The sequence below is a fragment of the Chelmon rostratus genome, chromosome 20 (genome assembly GCF_017976325.1).
Source record: "Chelmon rostratus isolate fCheRos1 chromosome 20, fCheRos1.pri, whole genome shotgun sequence".
NCBI lineage: Eukaryota > Metazoa > Chordata > Actinopteri > Chaetodontiformes > Chaetodontidae > Chelmon > Chelmon rostratus.
This window is the reverse complement of record NC_055677.1, coordinates 7,024,536-7,042,305: the sequence shown is the minus strand read 5'-3', so window position 1 is coordinate 7,042,305 and position 17,770 is coordinate 7,024,536. Positions and strand designations below refer to the sequence as shown.

Below are 17,770 nucleotides of genomic sequence, written 5' to 3'. Positions count from 1 at the left end.
ATGCTGGCTTCAGTTTTCTGCTCTGATTAGTTTGCTTTTTATGTCATCAGATAATTCCTGTTTTAGTTTTTCAAGTTCCTCTATTGCTGCTTATGTTAAAGTACTTCCGTTAAACTTAATGAAAGGCTCTGTAGAATTGTATAATTCTCAAAATCATTTTAAAAGAAGACCCATATGTCACAGTAGGTGTTTTATTGTGGTCAACTAATGGAAAACACACTCATTTTGTACAGTTTGCTCTTCCATTCACCACCCCAGTCTCCAAACAATCCCTCCTCCTTCCTCTTCCTCCTGCCACAGGTGCAACATGCTTAAAAATCTCAACCATTGACTGTATGTCATGATTTATATATAGTCACACAGTTAACATTTCAACCCATGCACTACATTTACATGCACACTATGAACCTGATTTCCGAGAACAATCTGCTTAAGGAAGGAAATATGAAAGAGTTGAAACAGCATGTGCTCTTTAAAACATGCCATCCTCTGGCACATGATATATAACTGCGGAAACCGAACTAAGGGAATTCTCATGTACGCACGCAGAGCTTTGCAAATATAGTCTTGTGATTCAGATGCACACACACATTTGGTTATAATAATAGTTTTAGGTGCAGTCTTGTTCCTGTTATGTGTAGTAATGAAGTGAAGCCTTTCAGAGAGCTTTGAGAGGGCTTCCTGTCTACACTACTTACTGACTGACTCCCATAACATCTGAGGCCTGCTGATTTTAAAGGGTTGTTGCACGGAGCAGAGAGACTTTAAATGCATTAAAGCTGCAGTCATGGTCAGGTTGCTGTTGTTATTGAATGTGAGAGCTTCACCCTCCCTCTGCTTCAAGGCAAAGGCCAAGGTCTTCCACCCCGGCGCTATATGTGACTTTGATCAAAGAACGTGTGTGTGAATATCAGCCCTAAAATCATCACACAGATCCTTCAGAGTGCTCCGGCCGCTGCAGGCAGGCGAGAATAGGTTGCATAAAGCCTCCATAAACACGACTATCTCTCCACGACTAGACCTCTGTGTTTTAACTATCAATAAAGCAGGGATACGGCTTGGAATTTCATAGGCACACACTTTCACAGCTTCAAAGGGAGCTTTCCTTACTTTGTTGACCATCTGATATGAAAACTCTGCGTGTGCAGGTTTCAAAGCGTTGACTCATGCCTCTGAACTTCAGCAGCTCGTGTCGTGACCTTTGAAACCAAATATGGATCTTTGTGCATATGTAAGGGACCTTGTGGAAGGAAATTCATCTGGCTTAAATGTGTAAGAGACTAAACTGCAATAACTTGTTTAAGCACATTCTGCACTCACAGCTTGGTGGTAATCTGTCAACTAATGCAAACCGTGTCTCTTTGATGTTATGAAAACAAAGATGCAGCATGAACACACAGTCCTGCATAATCAAATATGAATGAAACGTATGAATGTTTAGTCCGGCGTTGTTGCACGAGGCCTCATTGTTTACCCACAGCCTTGCCCCTGCTGAGCTGAAACCACATCCAGCAGAAATCACGCTTCCACTCGCTCATACATCTACTGTTGTCCCTGTGTGGCGACCCAATTTGCATTCAGAATTTGAATTTGTGTTGTTTGTGCAGCTCAGGTGGCTGAAAGTAAAGCAGGTTACTCATGCAGGAGGCACGGTTGAATTAGAAGCGCTTCCCAGCAGCCATCAGTCAGGAGGATGGCTGATGAATTAAATATGGAGCCAGTGAATAAAAGCCCCCCACCCTGCTCTGCACAGTGATGGACACAGAGGTCATGTCCTCTGTTTTTCTTTCGAGGGATAAAGGGGCCTGAATTGTAGTTCACATATTATTTTAAATGGGTTCGGTAGGTGAACTTTAAAATCATTGTGTTGATCGAAGAAGTATGTTGACTTTAGGAGTTATTTGTTATTTCTCTAAGTCAATTTAAAACCTGTACAGCTACACCACTCTTGTTGCCATTTTTCTGGCTCTGGCACAGGAAGATGATGACCTCATTCTGAGTCCCACCATCAAAACTGTGATTTGTCTTTCTAACCGGTGGAACGGCCATCAGTAAACACTGAATTAAATTAATTCTATCTGGCAACAGCTGCATCTGGAGTTTTAATTATGACAGAAATTTCACACAAATGCCTCGCAGGATAAAATGATGAAGTGATGACATGTCATTATTCAGCACCATAACTCTGGAACAGAAGGGGAGATTGTGACCATATTTCACATTTGGTCAGATGATTTGGTGACACTAATCTTAGGCGTCCAGATCTTCTGTGCTGCCTGGTTGAAGGTGTGTGTGAAGCATCACAACGTTTTACAGTTTATAGCTTCTTTGCAGCAACATCAATATTTAAAACATTGTCGTCCACCACAAGCTCATTGGTTCTGCTGATATTGAGCTTCAAGTGATTGTTGTTGCACCATGTGATGAAGCTCCCTAACAGTCCTCTGTACTCCTCTGTTGAAATAGTCTCTAAGTGAAGACAGCATGTTTCTACCTGGAATCATACATGTCATCATACAAGTCTTCACCACGTATGTTTTATGGTCTGGACAGACATGGATGTAAATGCAACTTGATTGGTTGGCAAAGGCTTAAACCCACGAGGTAATTCTAGTTCAACACAGGCCTGTTTTCAGCCTGAACACCTGCTTATGACTACAGCCGTGATGACAACACACATTGTAGCTCTCTCTGTCTTGTGCAGAAAATGTGGTCAGGTATGTGGGGGTTAGCTAAACACACACAAACCCCCCACGTGGTGCTTTCACAGACACTCCTATTGAGCTTTGTCTGTAGTGTTACATAAGAGTAACAGGCACAAAAAAAGCGGCTCGCCGTCTCCGTGCATGTCTGCCAACAGGCTTTTGTTTGACCACGTGCTGAAGAGCCAGCTCAGGTTGACTTTCACTACTCAGCTTAATCCCCCTGGAAGACAAACGCTGCATGATAAACGCAACTCTTCTCCTCTCAGCCATATCTACTTTCCTTTAGCCTTCTGCGTTTCTCCACACGGGGCCTTCTTAACAAGCTCAATATTAGCCACTTGACTAACTGAGGCCTATAAACGCAACAATAGCTGTAAGAGAGACACTTCTACTTAACTCACACACCTCGTAAGTGGTTTCTTCTGCTTGACAGTGTTGTTTTTCTGCTCCTGCCTCCAGCATTGTGGGCCAGTGTCGGTCCCAGCATGCACGAGCATGCAGCTACTGCACTCAAACCAAGATTTTAACTGTTGCTGGCCGGCTACTGAGGCATATACTCAATAAGCCTTTGCGCTCTTTGCCAAGTCTTTTGAGGTTTTACCCTCAGTCACTCCTTTTGCTTGCCGGAAAGCTGTACTGCAGTAACCTCTGCTGGAGATGCAGGGGGGGGGGGGGGGGGGGGGGGGGCATAACATATTGCTCTTGCGCTGGGGTTGTAGTTGCAATGAAGCAAACAGTGTGTGTGGATTTACAAGCATGAATTGGGTAATCCAGTGGGCAGAAATTACCGTGCTTTATGGAGAACTTTAATGCCCAGGCGGACTCTGCCAGACCCTGTTAAGCTTGTCCAAGAACTCAGTCAATTGCACATGTTTTTAAAGAAACGGGAAGGGGGCCAGTTTCAGGTCGAGGCAAACACACACACAGCCTAGTTAGAACCGCTGCTTCTATTCCAAGAACTGGACTGTTTGCCAAAATTGACCAATTGCAAAACACTCCCTCCTTGGTTTGGAAGCCTTCTCCCCTCCTTTGAAAGTTGTCCTTTGGTGCCAAAGTTGTGCATGTGTCAGTGAACATGTGGGTGAAATGAAGTGATTGAATATTGAGGCCTCAGCCAATCAGCAGCCCACTCCCAAAGTCCACCCCAGACCCAAGCGCAGAAACCGCACAAACTTCAGTTGACGTCATGAAGTGCCAGGACTCCAAAAGTTAAATGAAGAATGAAGCAGCGCTTTCACAAGAGGCATTTCTGTGGCCAGTAAAATATGAGGCTCAAAACTAAGTGTTTCTCCCTCACTTTCTGAATATAAATCATTAGTGTTGTTAAAAGGATGGAAACACATCTGCACACTCATGCCTTCGCTGAATAAAGAAGTCCTGTTTGTAGATGAGTTCGGCCTTCCCTGTCGTCCAACCCTGCAGACGGAGGTGGAAAAAGTATTCAGATCCTTCATTTTAAGCAGTTGAGTTGAGTCAAGACAACTCAGAATAAAGAGATGATGTTGCTTCACGTTGGCTGGATGTTTAAATGGGCAAGTCTTTGCTAACACATTCACCAAAGCAACTTTTGACGCTGATGATATCACAATATTAAAGCTAAAGCTTGTTGCTCAAGTGGCCAAAAGTACAGACTCATTAAAAGATTATTAGAAAAATATACTGTATACTATACAAGTATAATGTTGCATAACATGGAAATCTTGCCCAAGTAGAGTACAAGCACCTCAAGTACAGTACTTGAGTAAATGCACTGCTGACCGCAGACTGATGGAAAGTATGCATTAAAGGCTCACTAAGTGCGATGGAGCCCTTAATAACTTGCTCCAGTCGCTGCGGGAATTCCCGGAGCCATCCTGGCCTTGAGTCAGAGTCTGCAAGGCCGGACACCGGGACTGGGCCAACACTTAAAGAACATCTTCCTGTTCAAAACAGATGCTGGAAATGAGTCGTCATTCACAAGTTTAGAAGTGGGATGTCAGTCGAGGAGATGAGTGCAGTTTTACCTGATGGGAGCGACCGAGGTGGTGGGATTGTTGAGGAATCTGTTTGTGTAACTCATTGAGAAGGCTTCCTGCCTCACTGTGTGAACGTGGCATGAATTGTGAGTTTGGAAAGCAACTGTAACGTCAGTCAATCCCTGAGAAGAGACAAGAGTCACTAAGGATTCATACAGATTCTGTACGATTATCACTCAGGCTGAAAATCTAACTCTGCAGGTGCTGTGAAATCAGTGAATCAGGGTAATCGCTGCGAGGGTGCGTAAGGATGTGGTTCCGAAGGAATTTTCCTGCATGTTGCTGCTGCTGCTGGAGAGATAGTGGGATTAAATCTTAGTGTGCTGGTCAGGCTGTTTCTGATTGATTCATCGCTGCAGCATCAACCAGGAAGTAGGCGAAAGGCTTTTAAACAGAAACGTCTGCTGTTAGGAATTTTTGTCCCATCAACAGCTTTTACTTTGGTTTTAAAGGATGGATGATTAGAGCCGACAAATTCATTTTAGAAAGTACAGCTAAGGAAGAAGAATGCTGACATGCCTCAGGATGTGTAGTAATTGACTTTGTGTAGCAACTGCAGAGCCTTGTTGCTCTGTAGGATTCCAACAAGACCGGACCCCCTTTTGATCCGAGCTCTGTTTGCTTTATTAGAAATGACACCCACAACTGGTCAAGCTTGTTAACCTTGGGCCTCCCCATGGGGGAGGAAGGGAAGCCTCGCCGCGGGCTAAAACATATTTGTCCCGACATCTAATTGAATTATTAATTAACGTGAAATGAAGCACAAATATTTGACTTGATTCAAATCGTTCCTGCCTGAACAAAGTATGATTAACTTGCTAGATTGTATTTTTAAAGGTTGTGTTATGGACATATCGTATCACATATCATATAACTAATACATAGCCTATACTTGTTCATCAATAAACTGAGTCTGACAGATGGTCTGACAAAGAGACACACAAAACATTCTATACTGATACACAAAAATGTGTTATTAGAGGTCTAGATAATCAAGATTCAGAACAACGCTGACATATCATCACCTTTTAAGTTGATATAGTGAACTTGTTAACACACAGTTGCTTATTTACACATCCAATGGTTACGGAGCAACATTTTCATTCATCTGGAGTAGTGTCTCCGTCTACTTGATGAATGTAAGTTCAAGATCCACTTTTAGCTCTGGTTTTGGTCTCTACCAGCTCCTAAGGGGAAATATCCCTCATGTGGCTTTTGCATAAAAACATGTACTTGCATGTACTTGCATAGAAAAAAAGACATACAGCTCAATGGAGGACAAAAAGACAAAAAAGCAAACGAAGCAGCGCAAAAAAATATTCAAAAATTAACAAAAAACAGTATATACAAAGAATGATGAGGCAATTAACAATATATGCAATTTTTATTTCTATTTACATAATTTACTTGTAGATTAATAAATACCAAAATATATCATCTTATATATTAATATCTGATTTTGTTATGTTTGAAATCTTGGTCTTAAAAGCCCAGTATTGTTTAGTCTTTAGTATTGTGGATTCCCTTTCCTATTGTAATAAATCTTATCAGGCATAAAATAGGTTGTGAGCTCAATCCACCATTTTGAAAAAGTTGGCAACAGAGGAAATTTCTAGCGAATGATAATGTGCGTATTTTCCGAGCTGCCAAATGTAACAGGTGTATGTTTTATCATGTGATATTATTGTTCATAATAATGTGCAGGCTGTAAGGTGACACCCAAACACATGTAAAAAAAACCCACCTTTTCGCTTGGTACAGCGCCAGCAAAACAATTATCGTCGGCTGTTTGTGACATTGTGAGTTCGACAGAACAGAGAATCCTGCCGTGATGGCAGAGCCAGATAATGATTTGTCCTGCAACATTATGCAGTTTTAACCTCTCACTGTGGTGTGGAGGCAAACAGAGCCATGTGGTTGCTGAGGTGTGATAAAGCTGGGTGTTTTTTCTCCCATGTCGGCCTTTCCTATTCTCTCCTGATGCCTCTGAGCCAAGATGCCGGTTCACATGCTTATCAGATAAGACCTGCTACACATATTCCCAAGTTAAGGAGAGATATCTCACCCTCTGTACTTCTTTTACCCTGTAAATGTTGCAAATGTCAGCTCTTATCGTCTGTGTCTTAAGAGGTTGAGCGGGGAAATTAGTAAACACACTCTACAGGTGTGCAGATAAAGTGGCCCTGACCTTGCGCTGTTCTGTGCCCTTGAACACAGGAATGTTTGATTGGTTGAAATAGATGGGTGTGTGTTTAAAGGGCGATGGGGCTTTTTCAGCTCACTAGCTTGACGGCTCCACAAAGGTTTCACATGAACAAGTATAAATGGTCAGATTCATTGAAGTGATGCTGTGACTGAAGAAGAGCTGGATTCTGATTAGAGCTGAAATGATTAGTATTCAATAGTCAAGCAACAGGAAAAAAAGCATTAGCAATTAATTACTAATGTAAGTCATTTCTGGAGCATGACTGCTGGTTCCAGCTTCTCAAATATGAGGATTTGCTGATTTTTTCCTGTTTTATTTGATTGTACTTTTTTTTTTTTCGCTTTTGGACTGTTAAGTGGACTAAGCAAGCTTTTGTTGCATTGTGATGGGAATTTTTCACGATTTTCTGACTATTTATACTAAGTGATTAGTTGATCCGTCATAGAAAATAATTGGATCCACCTCAAAGTTGATGAAATACGTGAGACGTGTTGAGTTCAGGGTCCAACAAATTTCTCAATTTTCAAATTTCATCTAACACTAACTGCACAAAACTATCAGCCAAATAGCAAGTATATGAAAAATAAACACTGTGATGTTTTAAATAGGGCTGGGCATTAAAGTACCGTCCAAATTATGTCCATAATATTGAAAACTGTCAAATATCTACATGGAATCCAAAGCTTGGTCAAAAAAAATTTTTTTTTTTAAGGCAAAAAGCAACATTATACACATATGTATGGAAATTTAGCATATTTTGTTAATTAAAGAAGGTATTACTTTCTTAGTTTTGGTATTTGTACAGTTGGATTGGCACCAGTCAATGACATTTTAAACTCCTTTTTACATGTTTGAATGTAAATTTCGAGTTGCCTAGTGACAGTATTGCCTCTGAGCTCAAGAGAAAGAGCGTGATTAATTAAAATGGCATTACTTATAGCTATTGCTATGATGTAGAAGAATATCAATGCATGATCCACCTCAATGTGGTTCAAGGAAGGAGCCTCATATATGGCCAAATCAAAGTTGTTGTTTTAGTGTTTAGTTTATCTCTGCCATTTGCCACATTTGAGCTTTAGTTCTTAAACATTAAGGTACTTTAGTTGCATAAAACTGTTGAAAGCTGAATTATTAAGGATTTGCTTTGATGAAGTTGCTGTTGAAACCTGAACCCCAGACTCAAGGATTGCTAATTAACTTCTTACAGTGTAAATTGGTGTGAAAACAACACTCCCTCACACATGTGTACGGTATGTCACACTGACAGTCACTCATCCACCTCCACCCACCTCTGCCCCGCTGGCAGACGCGAGATCAGAGCTTCATTTGTGAGGAATGTAAACACTGTAAAAGTTTTATCGCAGCCCGGCCAGAGCAGCTTCTTACTTTTTACTTTTTGCCATCTCACATCCCGCCGGCCTTATAAATCTGCAGCTTTGTCCCAGTGACAATGGCAGCGAGGACAGAGCGGCTAATCTTGTAGCCTTGGCACAGACAGAAACCCAAGACAACTGCAAAACAAGAAGCTAAATTTGAAGACACAGCGTCTGCAGAAACCAAACATTTTCATCTTTTGTGAAGGCCTCACAATGTGCATCGTAGTCATGTAACGGGACATGAAATTGTTCTTTTATTCTCAGCAGCGCTTCTTGAAAGAGGCCGAATAACTTCCCCTGCTTTTCACCGTGCTTTCACAATATTGTGTCCTGCTTCTGTTTGTTTTGCAGCAGCTCTCCGCTCTGTATCCATCTGCTCTGATAACCCGCATCGCTGTCCTACATTCCTCTTAGCGGGGAGCTTTAAACGCTCCACGAGGAAATGACTAAGTGCGACGTGATGGGGGCTGATGTGTCTGATGTCTGCTCATGAGCCTGCCTGACCTTCGGCGTCTTTTCAAAGAGGTCGAGCAGTTTCATTTAGATAATGTGGCCTGTGACGGGAATTAATCCTCCAGACAAGTTAACGTGATTTCGTCTGATGATTAAAAAAAAAAATCTCTCAAGCAGGCGCACGCCGTCGTCTAAATTGGAGCGTGCACGGTTGAGTCGCACATTTCCTGTCCCCTGCTTGACTTGTCGCGGCTTGTGTCATCAGGTTGTTCTTCACGCTGCTTCACGGGCGCACACGCACAATATCCGAGACGCTGACCTGATTTTGTGTTGCGCATGTGACATCCTGGGGCGAGAGACCGAGAGAGACGTGGGAGGTGGGCTGTGGAGCAGCTCGGTTGGCTGGGGAAGGTCGGCGGACGGTCAGTGGCTCCAGGCCCCAACACCGACGGGATGGGAGCCAAGAGGAGAGTGCGAGACGATCGGTTGTTCAGTGTGCTCGCCGTGAAGTCTGGTTTGCTTTGGTGTGCAGAGCAGAACAGTGTTTTATAGAAGAAAAAAGGAAGGTAGGAAGGATACGTTAATGGGAAAAGAAATAGCGCCACAGAGCCTGAGAAAGCAAAGTCCTGTAAAGGTACCAGAGGGAGCTGAAATAACCCAGATAGTGTCATCAATGTTATCTCTGAGACTTCCAAATGTTTAACACAAAGCTGGAAGTGTAGAGTTTGAGACAAGCAGGAGGCAAGGAGGCTCTAAAGGAATGCCATTCAGTTGCATTGTGGGAAATGTAGGATCCAGAGTTGCTGTGTTGCTTCAACCATATTTGCTTTCGGCCATATTTCTCTTATGGAAGTGCAAAACAGTGGTGGAGACAGTAGTTTGACAAAGAAGCTTTGACTCAAGGTCCACTTGTGGAGCTTTCAGCTGCAGTCTCGCAGCCTTCATGAGGAGGATTATAGAAACGATAACACATGTTGTGTGATTTGGCTCCTGACCTGATTTTGACTTGATGATGTGCCATGATCAGATGTGATGGCCTCCTTGATCTGGCTCCCCACGGACCGCTGCTCAGCTGTTGTAGCTGGTTTTAGGCATCTATTTACAGGCAGCGTTTAATTTTTGATGTGCGTGGTTGTAGTACTTGAAAAATCTCACAAAATAGTTTTTCATAATTATGAATGGCTTTTTGCATTAGCTAGTGGCAGACACCACTGCTTTGGTGGGGCCTACACAGGACACAACAGGTGGTTTTAATGTTGTGGCTGATCAATGTGTAATCATATAAAATGAATTGATGCAGTTTAAGTGATACATTTTGAAGCTGTGACCAAATAATGTAAGATATTTTTTTTAAATATTTCTTTTACTTGAGAAAGAATCATGACTCAATAACTTTTAAATCGTCATTGATGAACTTTCTGACATTCGACTGTTGAATTCAATCTTTTCAGCAGCAGTGATGAGCTACCTCATCTAAACTTTAAAATGATCCAAGACTGCGAAACTGTGGCAAATTTTCTACTTTTATTACTTTGTAAGTCCTCTAGGAGTAAAAGTTGGCCTTCAAAAAGCTCAAGAAAAGAAATTCAAGATCCATACAGGTGCTGTTTGGTCCAATATTCATTTTACAGCATTTTATGACATATTTATTTATTTATTTAAGGCAAAAAAACACAAACAAAATCAGACAAATCATCTAATTACCTGTATTATTTCTTAGGTAGCAGCAGTATATGATAGATAGGTTTTATGATATCTGTCACCATGTTTGAGCTGCTCCTTCGTCACACGTCCATATTGCAGTTGGAGTTAGAAATGATTTTCTCTACCTTTTGCAACTCTTTGATCCCGCTCCTCTTTGATGCCAGTGAAATCTCTGAGAGGGAGAAAGCACAAATGCGCCTGCGCTCATTTACATACAGCACAGACACCTAGCAAGTATCTCGTACAGCGAAATGCAGATCAGCCTTTTGCCGTACAGAATCTACTCATTAAATATTAATGTGGCGTGGCGTATCAGCTCATCGTCGAGGTATGAGGCGAGATGCTGAAGTGTAGGAGACGAGGCTCTTTGTCGCTGTGAGCCTCGGCCCCACGCAGCCTCAGACAAAGACGCTCTTTCTGCCGTACGGTAGTTTAGTCCTCTCCTCTGCGTCTCTGCTAATCCTCCCTCTGGCTGACTCATCGCTCACCTTTTCTCGTTTTGAGATAATTCGCTGACCTCGTGCCAAATGGAAAAGAGACCCCGCTCTAATTCTGGGCGATGAAGCTGTCAGTGCAACCTGTCCAGCCATCGTTTGTAAGCACGTTGTAGAGGAGATTTGCACTTTCCTCTACTTGGATTTAGCTTCAAGTCGGCTGTCATTTATATAAATAGGGTGGATGAATACTTCAATTTAGCAGCAACACGGACTGCAGCTTTCAAAATGATATACAGCTGAATCAGCAACTCCTTTCCAGCCAAAACTGAACATTATAACCTTAATGAAGTTAGGATTTATTGCTGGGCTGTTGTATGACTCCTAAACCTCCGCCTTGAACTTTGACTAAATAACGTACAATTTTAACAATAGTTTAAAGGAACGTTGACTCATTTTGATCTTGTTAGAAATGATCATTCACTATAACTACCCCAGCTTTCATACCAGTTTATTATGGGAAATCTGTTGTGCTGATCAATAAGGATCTGACAGAAAAGTGAAGACACCAATGAAAGATGAGATTTATATGTGATTATTATTATATGTTGTTGTGGACATGGTTGATTGACTTTCCTTGTTTTGTAGGTTATATTGCACAAAATGCCCTTTTTATGGGTTTAAATGGGAGCTACATAATGCTGTGCACATTATCTGTAGCTGCTAGTAATTAGGGATATTTCATTCTTGAAATATCTCTGAAGTCGTATTTTTCCTTCACAAATCATCATGAAAAGAATGTAATTCCAAGAAAGCATTCATGTGAGTGAGAAATGCACGGGAATAAATTGTGTGGCGAGGTAATGAGAGGTTAGTGTGACAGCCTTCAAGATCCAGTTTTACCCGGCTCGGATGTTAACAAACATCAGAATAGAAGTTGTTTAGACATGAACACACGATCCTTGAATCCCTTTTCCACGCCCTGAGCCCACCCCCCTTCCAGCCGCCAATGGCAGCCGAGCATCCAGCGAGCTGTTTACGAGTCTCACGCCACCGCGGCCGAGCAGCAGACCCCTGGGACGCGGCCGCCGGGACTGGAGACCGAGTGTTTCTCAACATCTAGAGAAAACAAACAACAGCCGAGCCCTGGCGGCGGAGGGAAACTGACATGATTCCCTCCTGGTAGCTGCTGAGGTGAAGGAGCCCCCCCCCACTCCTCAGCCGGTCAGAGCGCTGTGTTCCAGCTCTGTATTAGCACTAATCAGATTATCATCTCTTGTAGAGTGGAAGCAGTGAGATTATATGTCATATCTCCTCTGCTGCCTGTGAAGAAACCCCTGCAGAGAGCTCTGCAGATGCACTGTATAGGTTGAGCAATAAACAAACAGCAGCTAAAAACATTTCTTCCTCTTGAGGCGGGCTTTATCTCATGAAAATGTCTGCGGTGGCTGAAAAGTCGGGATATAAATTCGGAGTATTTATAGCAGCTTTTGTGGTCGCTCTGATTGCTGTTTGTCCTCAGCTTGTTTGGTTCAGCTAACAAACCTCCTCCTGTTGAGCCGGATACAGAGAGACGTTTTTGACTCCATTCAGCGCCGAGCCTCGGATGATGATGTCAGGAAGCGTGGTACAAGTGGAGCCCTGTAGAATATATCAATGGTTAGCATTTAGCCGTAATAAGTAGTAATTTAGGCCCAGAGAGAAGCACAAATGATAGTCGTTCAGCCGCTTCTCCCGTCATGGGGCTCAGTTCTCAGCTGCTCATCTCAGACCCCCTGCTGACATTTTAAGACCACAGATGTGATGATGATGATGATGATGATAGGGGAGTGTCAGGTGTGCATGCTTATTTTCTAACAGCACAAATCACATGTGTCTTCTATGAAAGATGAGGGATCAGGCTCAGGTTAGTGAACAACTAGGCAGGAAAATGTTCTAGAGCAGGTTTCAACACGCAGATTGTTGGAGGTTTGCTGGCTGACACAGATCTGGTGTACGTTTTTCAGATCAGCGGCTGTTTTCATGGTTTTGGGCCCCTTGGTTTCATTTCAAGGCAATTTAAAAGAGCAACTTAACATCCTAGTCTTGTTTTTGCTGCCCTCAATCATTTAAAGGTCCGGCATGTAAGATGTAGAGGGATCTATTGGCAGAAATTGAATATGATATTCAGAATTATGTTTTCATTAGTGTTTAATCCCCTAAAAATAAGAATTGCTTTGTTTTTGTTGCCTTAGAATGAGCTCTTTATTATCTACTGAGTCTGCTGTGTTGTACTGCCATGTTTCTACAGGAGCCCAGGATGGACAAACCAGACTGGCTTCTTTCATGTTTTTCATGTTTTTAGTGGCCCACAGTAGGTTTTTCTACACGCTTGGAAGGGGAGGGTGGGGTTGTAATTTGCAGCCTCGCTGCTAGATCCCACTAAATCCTACACCCTATGGAGTTGTTATGCATTGGTCCCACCTTTGCTCGGGGACAACACATGGTGGAAAGACGTGTAGCAGTGTGTCTGTAAGAGCAGTAAACAAAGAAGACTGCAAGGCACCAATCCGGATGTAAACAATGCTCTATTTAAAATCTGCCTTTTTAAGTTTTTCATGTGTGAGGAAATGCATTCAAAATGACATGTATGCATATGAAGATATCAAAGAAACACAAAGTAGTCCATTTGTAATAAGGAATAAAGAATAAAAACGGATATACCAGGTGGAATAAATAGGACTTGCAATAGTGAAGATTTTTACAGGCAAGAAAAGCATAGTGACGTCCTGAAGCACTCGTGGCCTGGAGGGTTCAGTCAGTGCGCACATTGATTTCATGATCACAGGAAAAACCCAGATCCCTCAGATCCCTCTACCATTTTTCTTTTATTTGCTGTTGAGCCACTAAATCTTAGTAAAGGTCAATAGACTCTTAATCAAACATTGATAAAAAATGACTAAGAATAACGCAACTGACAGACTCATGGTCAAAGACTGTCGCTAAGTAGGTCTAAGAGCCGACAGTCATGTACAACACTCTCTGTGATGCAGTCTCTGATACGTCTAAAATCAGTAATTAATTCTATAGCTTTGGATAAATTCAGCTTCACAAAAAGTGTCGTCACAGCCCTTTACCAAAGCAAGAAGGCTTTGCTCCTGTTAAATACAATGAAGGAGAGACAGCAGCTTAGTGTCATCTGTTTTAACAAGAGCTCTGCCCTCCTCTGCCTCTGCAGCTGTTTGTGCACATGATGAAATCGCTAAACTGAAAGGAGCTGAGAATTCCCGCCTGACTCGATTGTCTCTATATTGCCTTGAAAGCATAGAGTGGTTCAGATGAGACAGTGCAGTGCGCTGCTCTCTCTCTCTCATTAAACGTCAGTCTGCCTCACCCAGCAGTCCATCTCTCTCCCTGCAATCAACTTAAATGATAATTCAGGCAGATCATCCAAACAAGATGGTGTTTCCTTAAATAGAATTAAAATGTCAGTGTTCAGTATCAGTATTTTATTGTGATTTCTTACTAAATTTTTAAGTAAAGATATCCTAATACAGATGTCTTGCATTGCTGATTGCTGAAAGGCGGTGACAATAGACTGGTTACTAGACCGACTTCAGTCAAAAATAGCAGAATGTTTTAAAAAAAAGTTGAAGGTAATTATAGCAAAGATAGCCAATAAAGTTTAGTTATTCAGATTTTTTTTTAAATCATGTAATTTATTTGTGCAAATGTTCTGTGGGATTGTACCAGTCCACGCTCCAGGGTTTGGAAACCGCTGATTTATAGTTTTCGGGTTCAGGCCATCAGTACAAAGATCAGTGAGTCCGTGTTCTCTGTAGCTATAAAGCTAATACTTTATTGATCTTCAAGAAGAAATCTCAAAGAGGTCAGAGGTCAGGGTCCTGGAGATGCTAAAGATTTCTAGTGATGTGTGAAAAAATACTGACATAGCTAAATCTGGTAAATCCTGGAGTAACTGCTCGAAACTGCCATCGTCTGGACATGACGGCAGTTATCAGGGCAGATTAGTAGCAACTGAGGGTCTTGCGTCGCGGTTTATGCTTATTAGCCATGAACTTTTAACCTGCGTCCAGTCTTCCTGCTCATTGCACCACTTCTGCTGCATAAAAGTATCCGAAGGTTCCATCAGGTCAGCCCAGCTGAGTCAGCGATATCCTTTGATGAGCAGGCTGCAGCTCACGATGATGGAGCCCCGGAGCTGTCTGCGCTGCCAGACTATAGACCCAGCCGCTGCCTCTTCGCTCCACTCAACTCTGCTTCCTTCCTGTCTGTGTAGTTCTTGGAGCTCCACTGCCACCTCCTCCATCTTGTGTCTCATCTCTCTAAATCCCTCATCCACAATCCCCCTAACTTCTTCTCTTGCTAATCCATCTTGTCACTCTTCACACAAGCTGCTGCTCATCCTGTCGGCCCTCTTTGCTCCTCATCATCGCGGTATATCCAGCTGGCAGCATACATAACATACACATAACCTCAGCACAGGGAATGATCTTCCATCTACCCACACCGGTGTCTACTAGTGCACTAATGGATGGAAAAATGAATTTGATGGCGTTTAAGTAGAAATTATGCCTCACAGACAGTAGATTCAGCTTTTTATTAATGGAGTTGCCAATGTCAGATGTGTGTGAATGGATTATGTGGAGCTTTTAGCAGATATTGTAGTCACAGCAGGGGCGATGTGTAATCATTTCAGACATGCTTTAGCGAGAGCTCGGTAATGCTCTGTTGCTTTGTTTTTGCAGTACAGAGTTTACAGTCACAATCAACCCTGAGACTTCAGGGGACACCTGCTGGTTTACATACACCTGAACTATGATTGCAGTCCTAGCAGGGCGTCTTGATACCTCAGTTCTGCTGTTATAAGAAATTATATCATCATTGTTCCTGTGTTGGAGCTGCAGAATTGAAATATGCTCCTTACCATTGTTTTTCTAAAGCTACCTCCATACTAAAATGGGCCACTTGTAGTCATGAACCCAGATAATTATCACCCAACTGTGCAGTTCTAAGCTTGTTGTGGTTGGTGTAGGTGGAGTGTTTCCACCAGAGTGGAGAAAGAAATCAGCTGATGCATGTTTAATGTTGTCTTTGCAGTATAAAATTTAGACAGCAATACTTGAGTTCTTCTGATTTCGCAGTTGCATTATGCTAAATGCCAAATGTGTTTGTGTCTGCCCCCTGCAGGTGAGTCAAGGTAATGTCCCAGGTGTGGAAAGTGCCTCGCTGGCCATGGACACAGAGGAGGGCGTGGAGGTGGTGTGGAACGAGGTGCTCTTCTCTGACAAGAAGGTCTTCAAAGCACAAGAGGTATTGTGGCTCTTATTCCCTACAACCAAGACAGGCTGTATTTGCTGTGAGTTAAGTAAATGGCGGTTTTAGAGACTAAAATTTGATAGTCAGGGCTGCAACTAATCATTATATTATTATTATTTATTTTTTTAATTGATAATAGAATATTGGTTACAGTCCATTGTCATGATATACAGTCATTTTTTCCAGTATTTTACACATTGTTCATATCTTAGGCTTAATTTAAATGTCGATTTCTCTGTGTATTTTATTTCATTGATGATTTCAGTCCGAATTGTTCTTTGTTGGAGGGTTTGTCTGCAGCAGTTTCTGTGATGGCGTTCTCGCTAGCAGCCAAAAGTATTTTAATGAGATTTTCATCTTGTGCTGTAAGATCATTGGTGATTTTAACCAGGCTTAATGTAAGAGCAGTCAATTTTTTACTACTTTTTTTGTTATTTGTTCAGCAATTTCATGCTAATATGAAGAAATTAAAGAACAGGTCTGAAAATTAAATGACACCACGCTTACTCCAGCATTTGCTTCAACCCTGACAACCTCTTTATATGAATTTCAAATGTAGAACAACAAAATCATGTTTCTCCAACAGAACTCACATCAGGACCTTGAGTTGGAAATCTTTGATTATTATTTTCATTATTTATATATCTGCTCATAATTTTATTTGTTGAACTGTTTGGCCTTTAAAATGTTAAAAGATAGTGAAAAATGTCCATGAAGCATCTAAAGCAGGGCTGGGGAACCTTTTTCCATCTTTTATAACGTCCTCCAAAAACCATACTAAATTACTGATGTCAGATGGTAGTGATGGTGATGATGATGCTACATGCAGCTGCTTTTCCAGGTTTGGGTCAGTCAGTCTTGTCATTGTCGTTGAGGTTGTCGTAGCTTTGAGCTCACTGATTTCATTTTGTTTGTCAGGCACATCAGCTGGTTCCACTTTAAATGGGGTAGCTATTGTGTTAAGTAGCTCCGCTAAACCACCTCCGCTGTATGTTTTTTAGGAGAAGATCAAGGAAATGTTTGAGAACCTGATGCAGGTCGAACACCCCAACATCGTCAAGTTCCACAAATACTGGCTGGACATGAAGGAGAGTCAGGCGCGGGTACGATTTTTCTTTTTCAGCCTCCTCTGGTCTCTCTTTCTCCCGCTTTCGCAGACATATGGATTAACAGTTCCCCCACCTCCACCTGCAGGTTATCTTCATCACAGAATACATGTCATCGGGCAGCCTTAAGCAATTTCTGAAGAAAACGAAGAAGAACCACAAGACCATGAATGTGAAGGTCAGTGTTGGTCACATCCTGTATTGGTATGCATACGTCCTATGGTGGTGGCATGAGGTACTGCAGCCTGATCACTGTGCAGATCATATTTCCCACAGGATTATAGATTATGTAACAGGACACCCTGGTGGCTCAGCCTGCTCAGACATATATCCAAAGCTCACTCCTTTTTCTGTCTTCTACATCTGCTGCTTTTTATGTAATAATGCAAAACCATTGCTTGCTTAAACGATTTTGTTAGAACAATGCGTTTGGTGTTCTTCACATAAGGTCC

The 17,770-nt window shown here is 42.1% G+C and overlaps 1 protein-coding gene across 2 annotated transcripts in view; it reads left to right on the top strand.

The window, feature by feature from the left end:
* The window catches only part of LOC121623762 (nuclear receptor-binding protein 2-like), a 35,460-nt gene that overhangs the window by 11,385 nt on the left and 6,305 nt on the right, over positions 1 to 17,770 (top strand). For both annotated transcript variants that reach the window (XM_041961197.1, XM_041961196.1), the window contains exons 2-4: positions 16,084 to 16,206; positions 17,214 to 17,315; positions 17,407 to 17,496. In XM_041961197.1, coding sequence (XP_041817131.1) covers positions 16,084 to 16,206; positions 17,214 to 17,315; positions 17,407 to 17,496 — 315 coding nt within the window. The remainder of the gene's footprint in view (positions 1 to 16,083; positions 16,207 to 17,213; positions 17,316 to 17,406; positions 17,497 to 17,770) is intronic.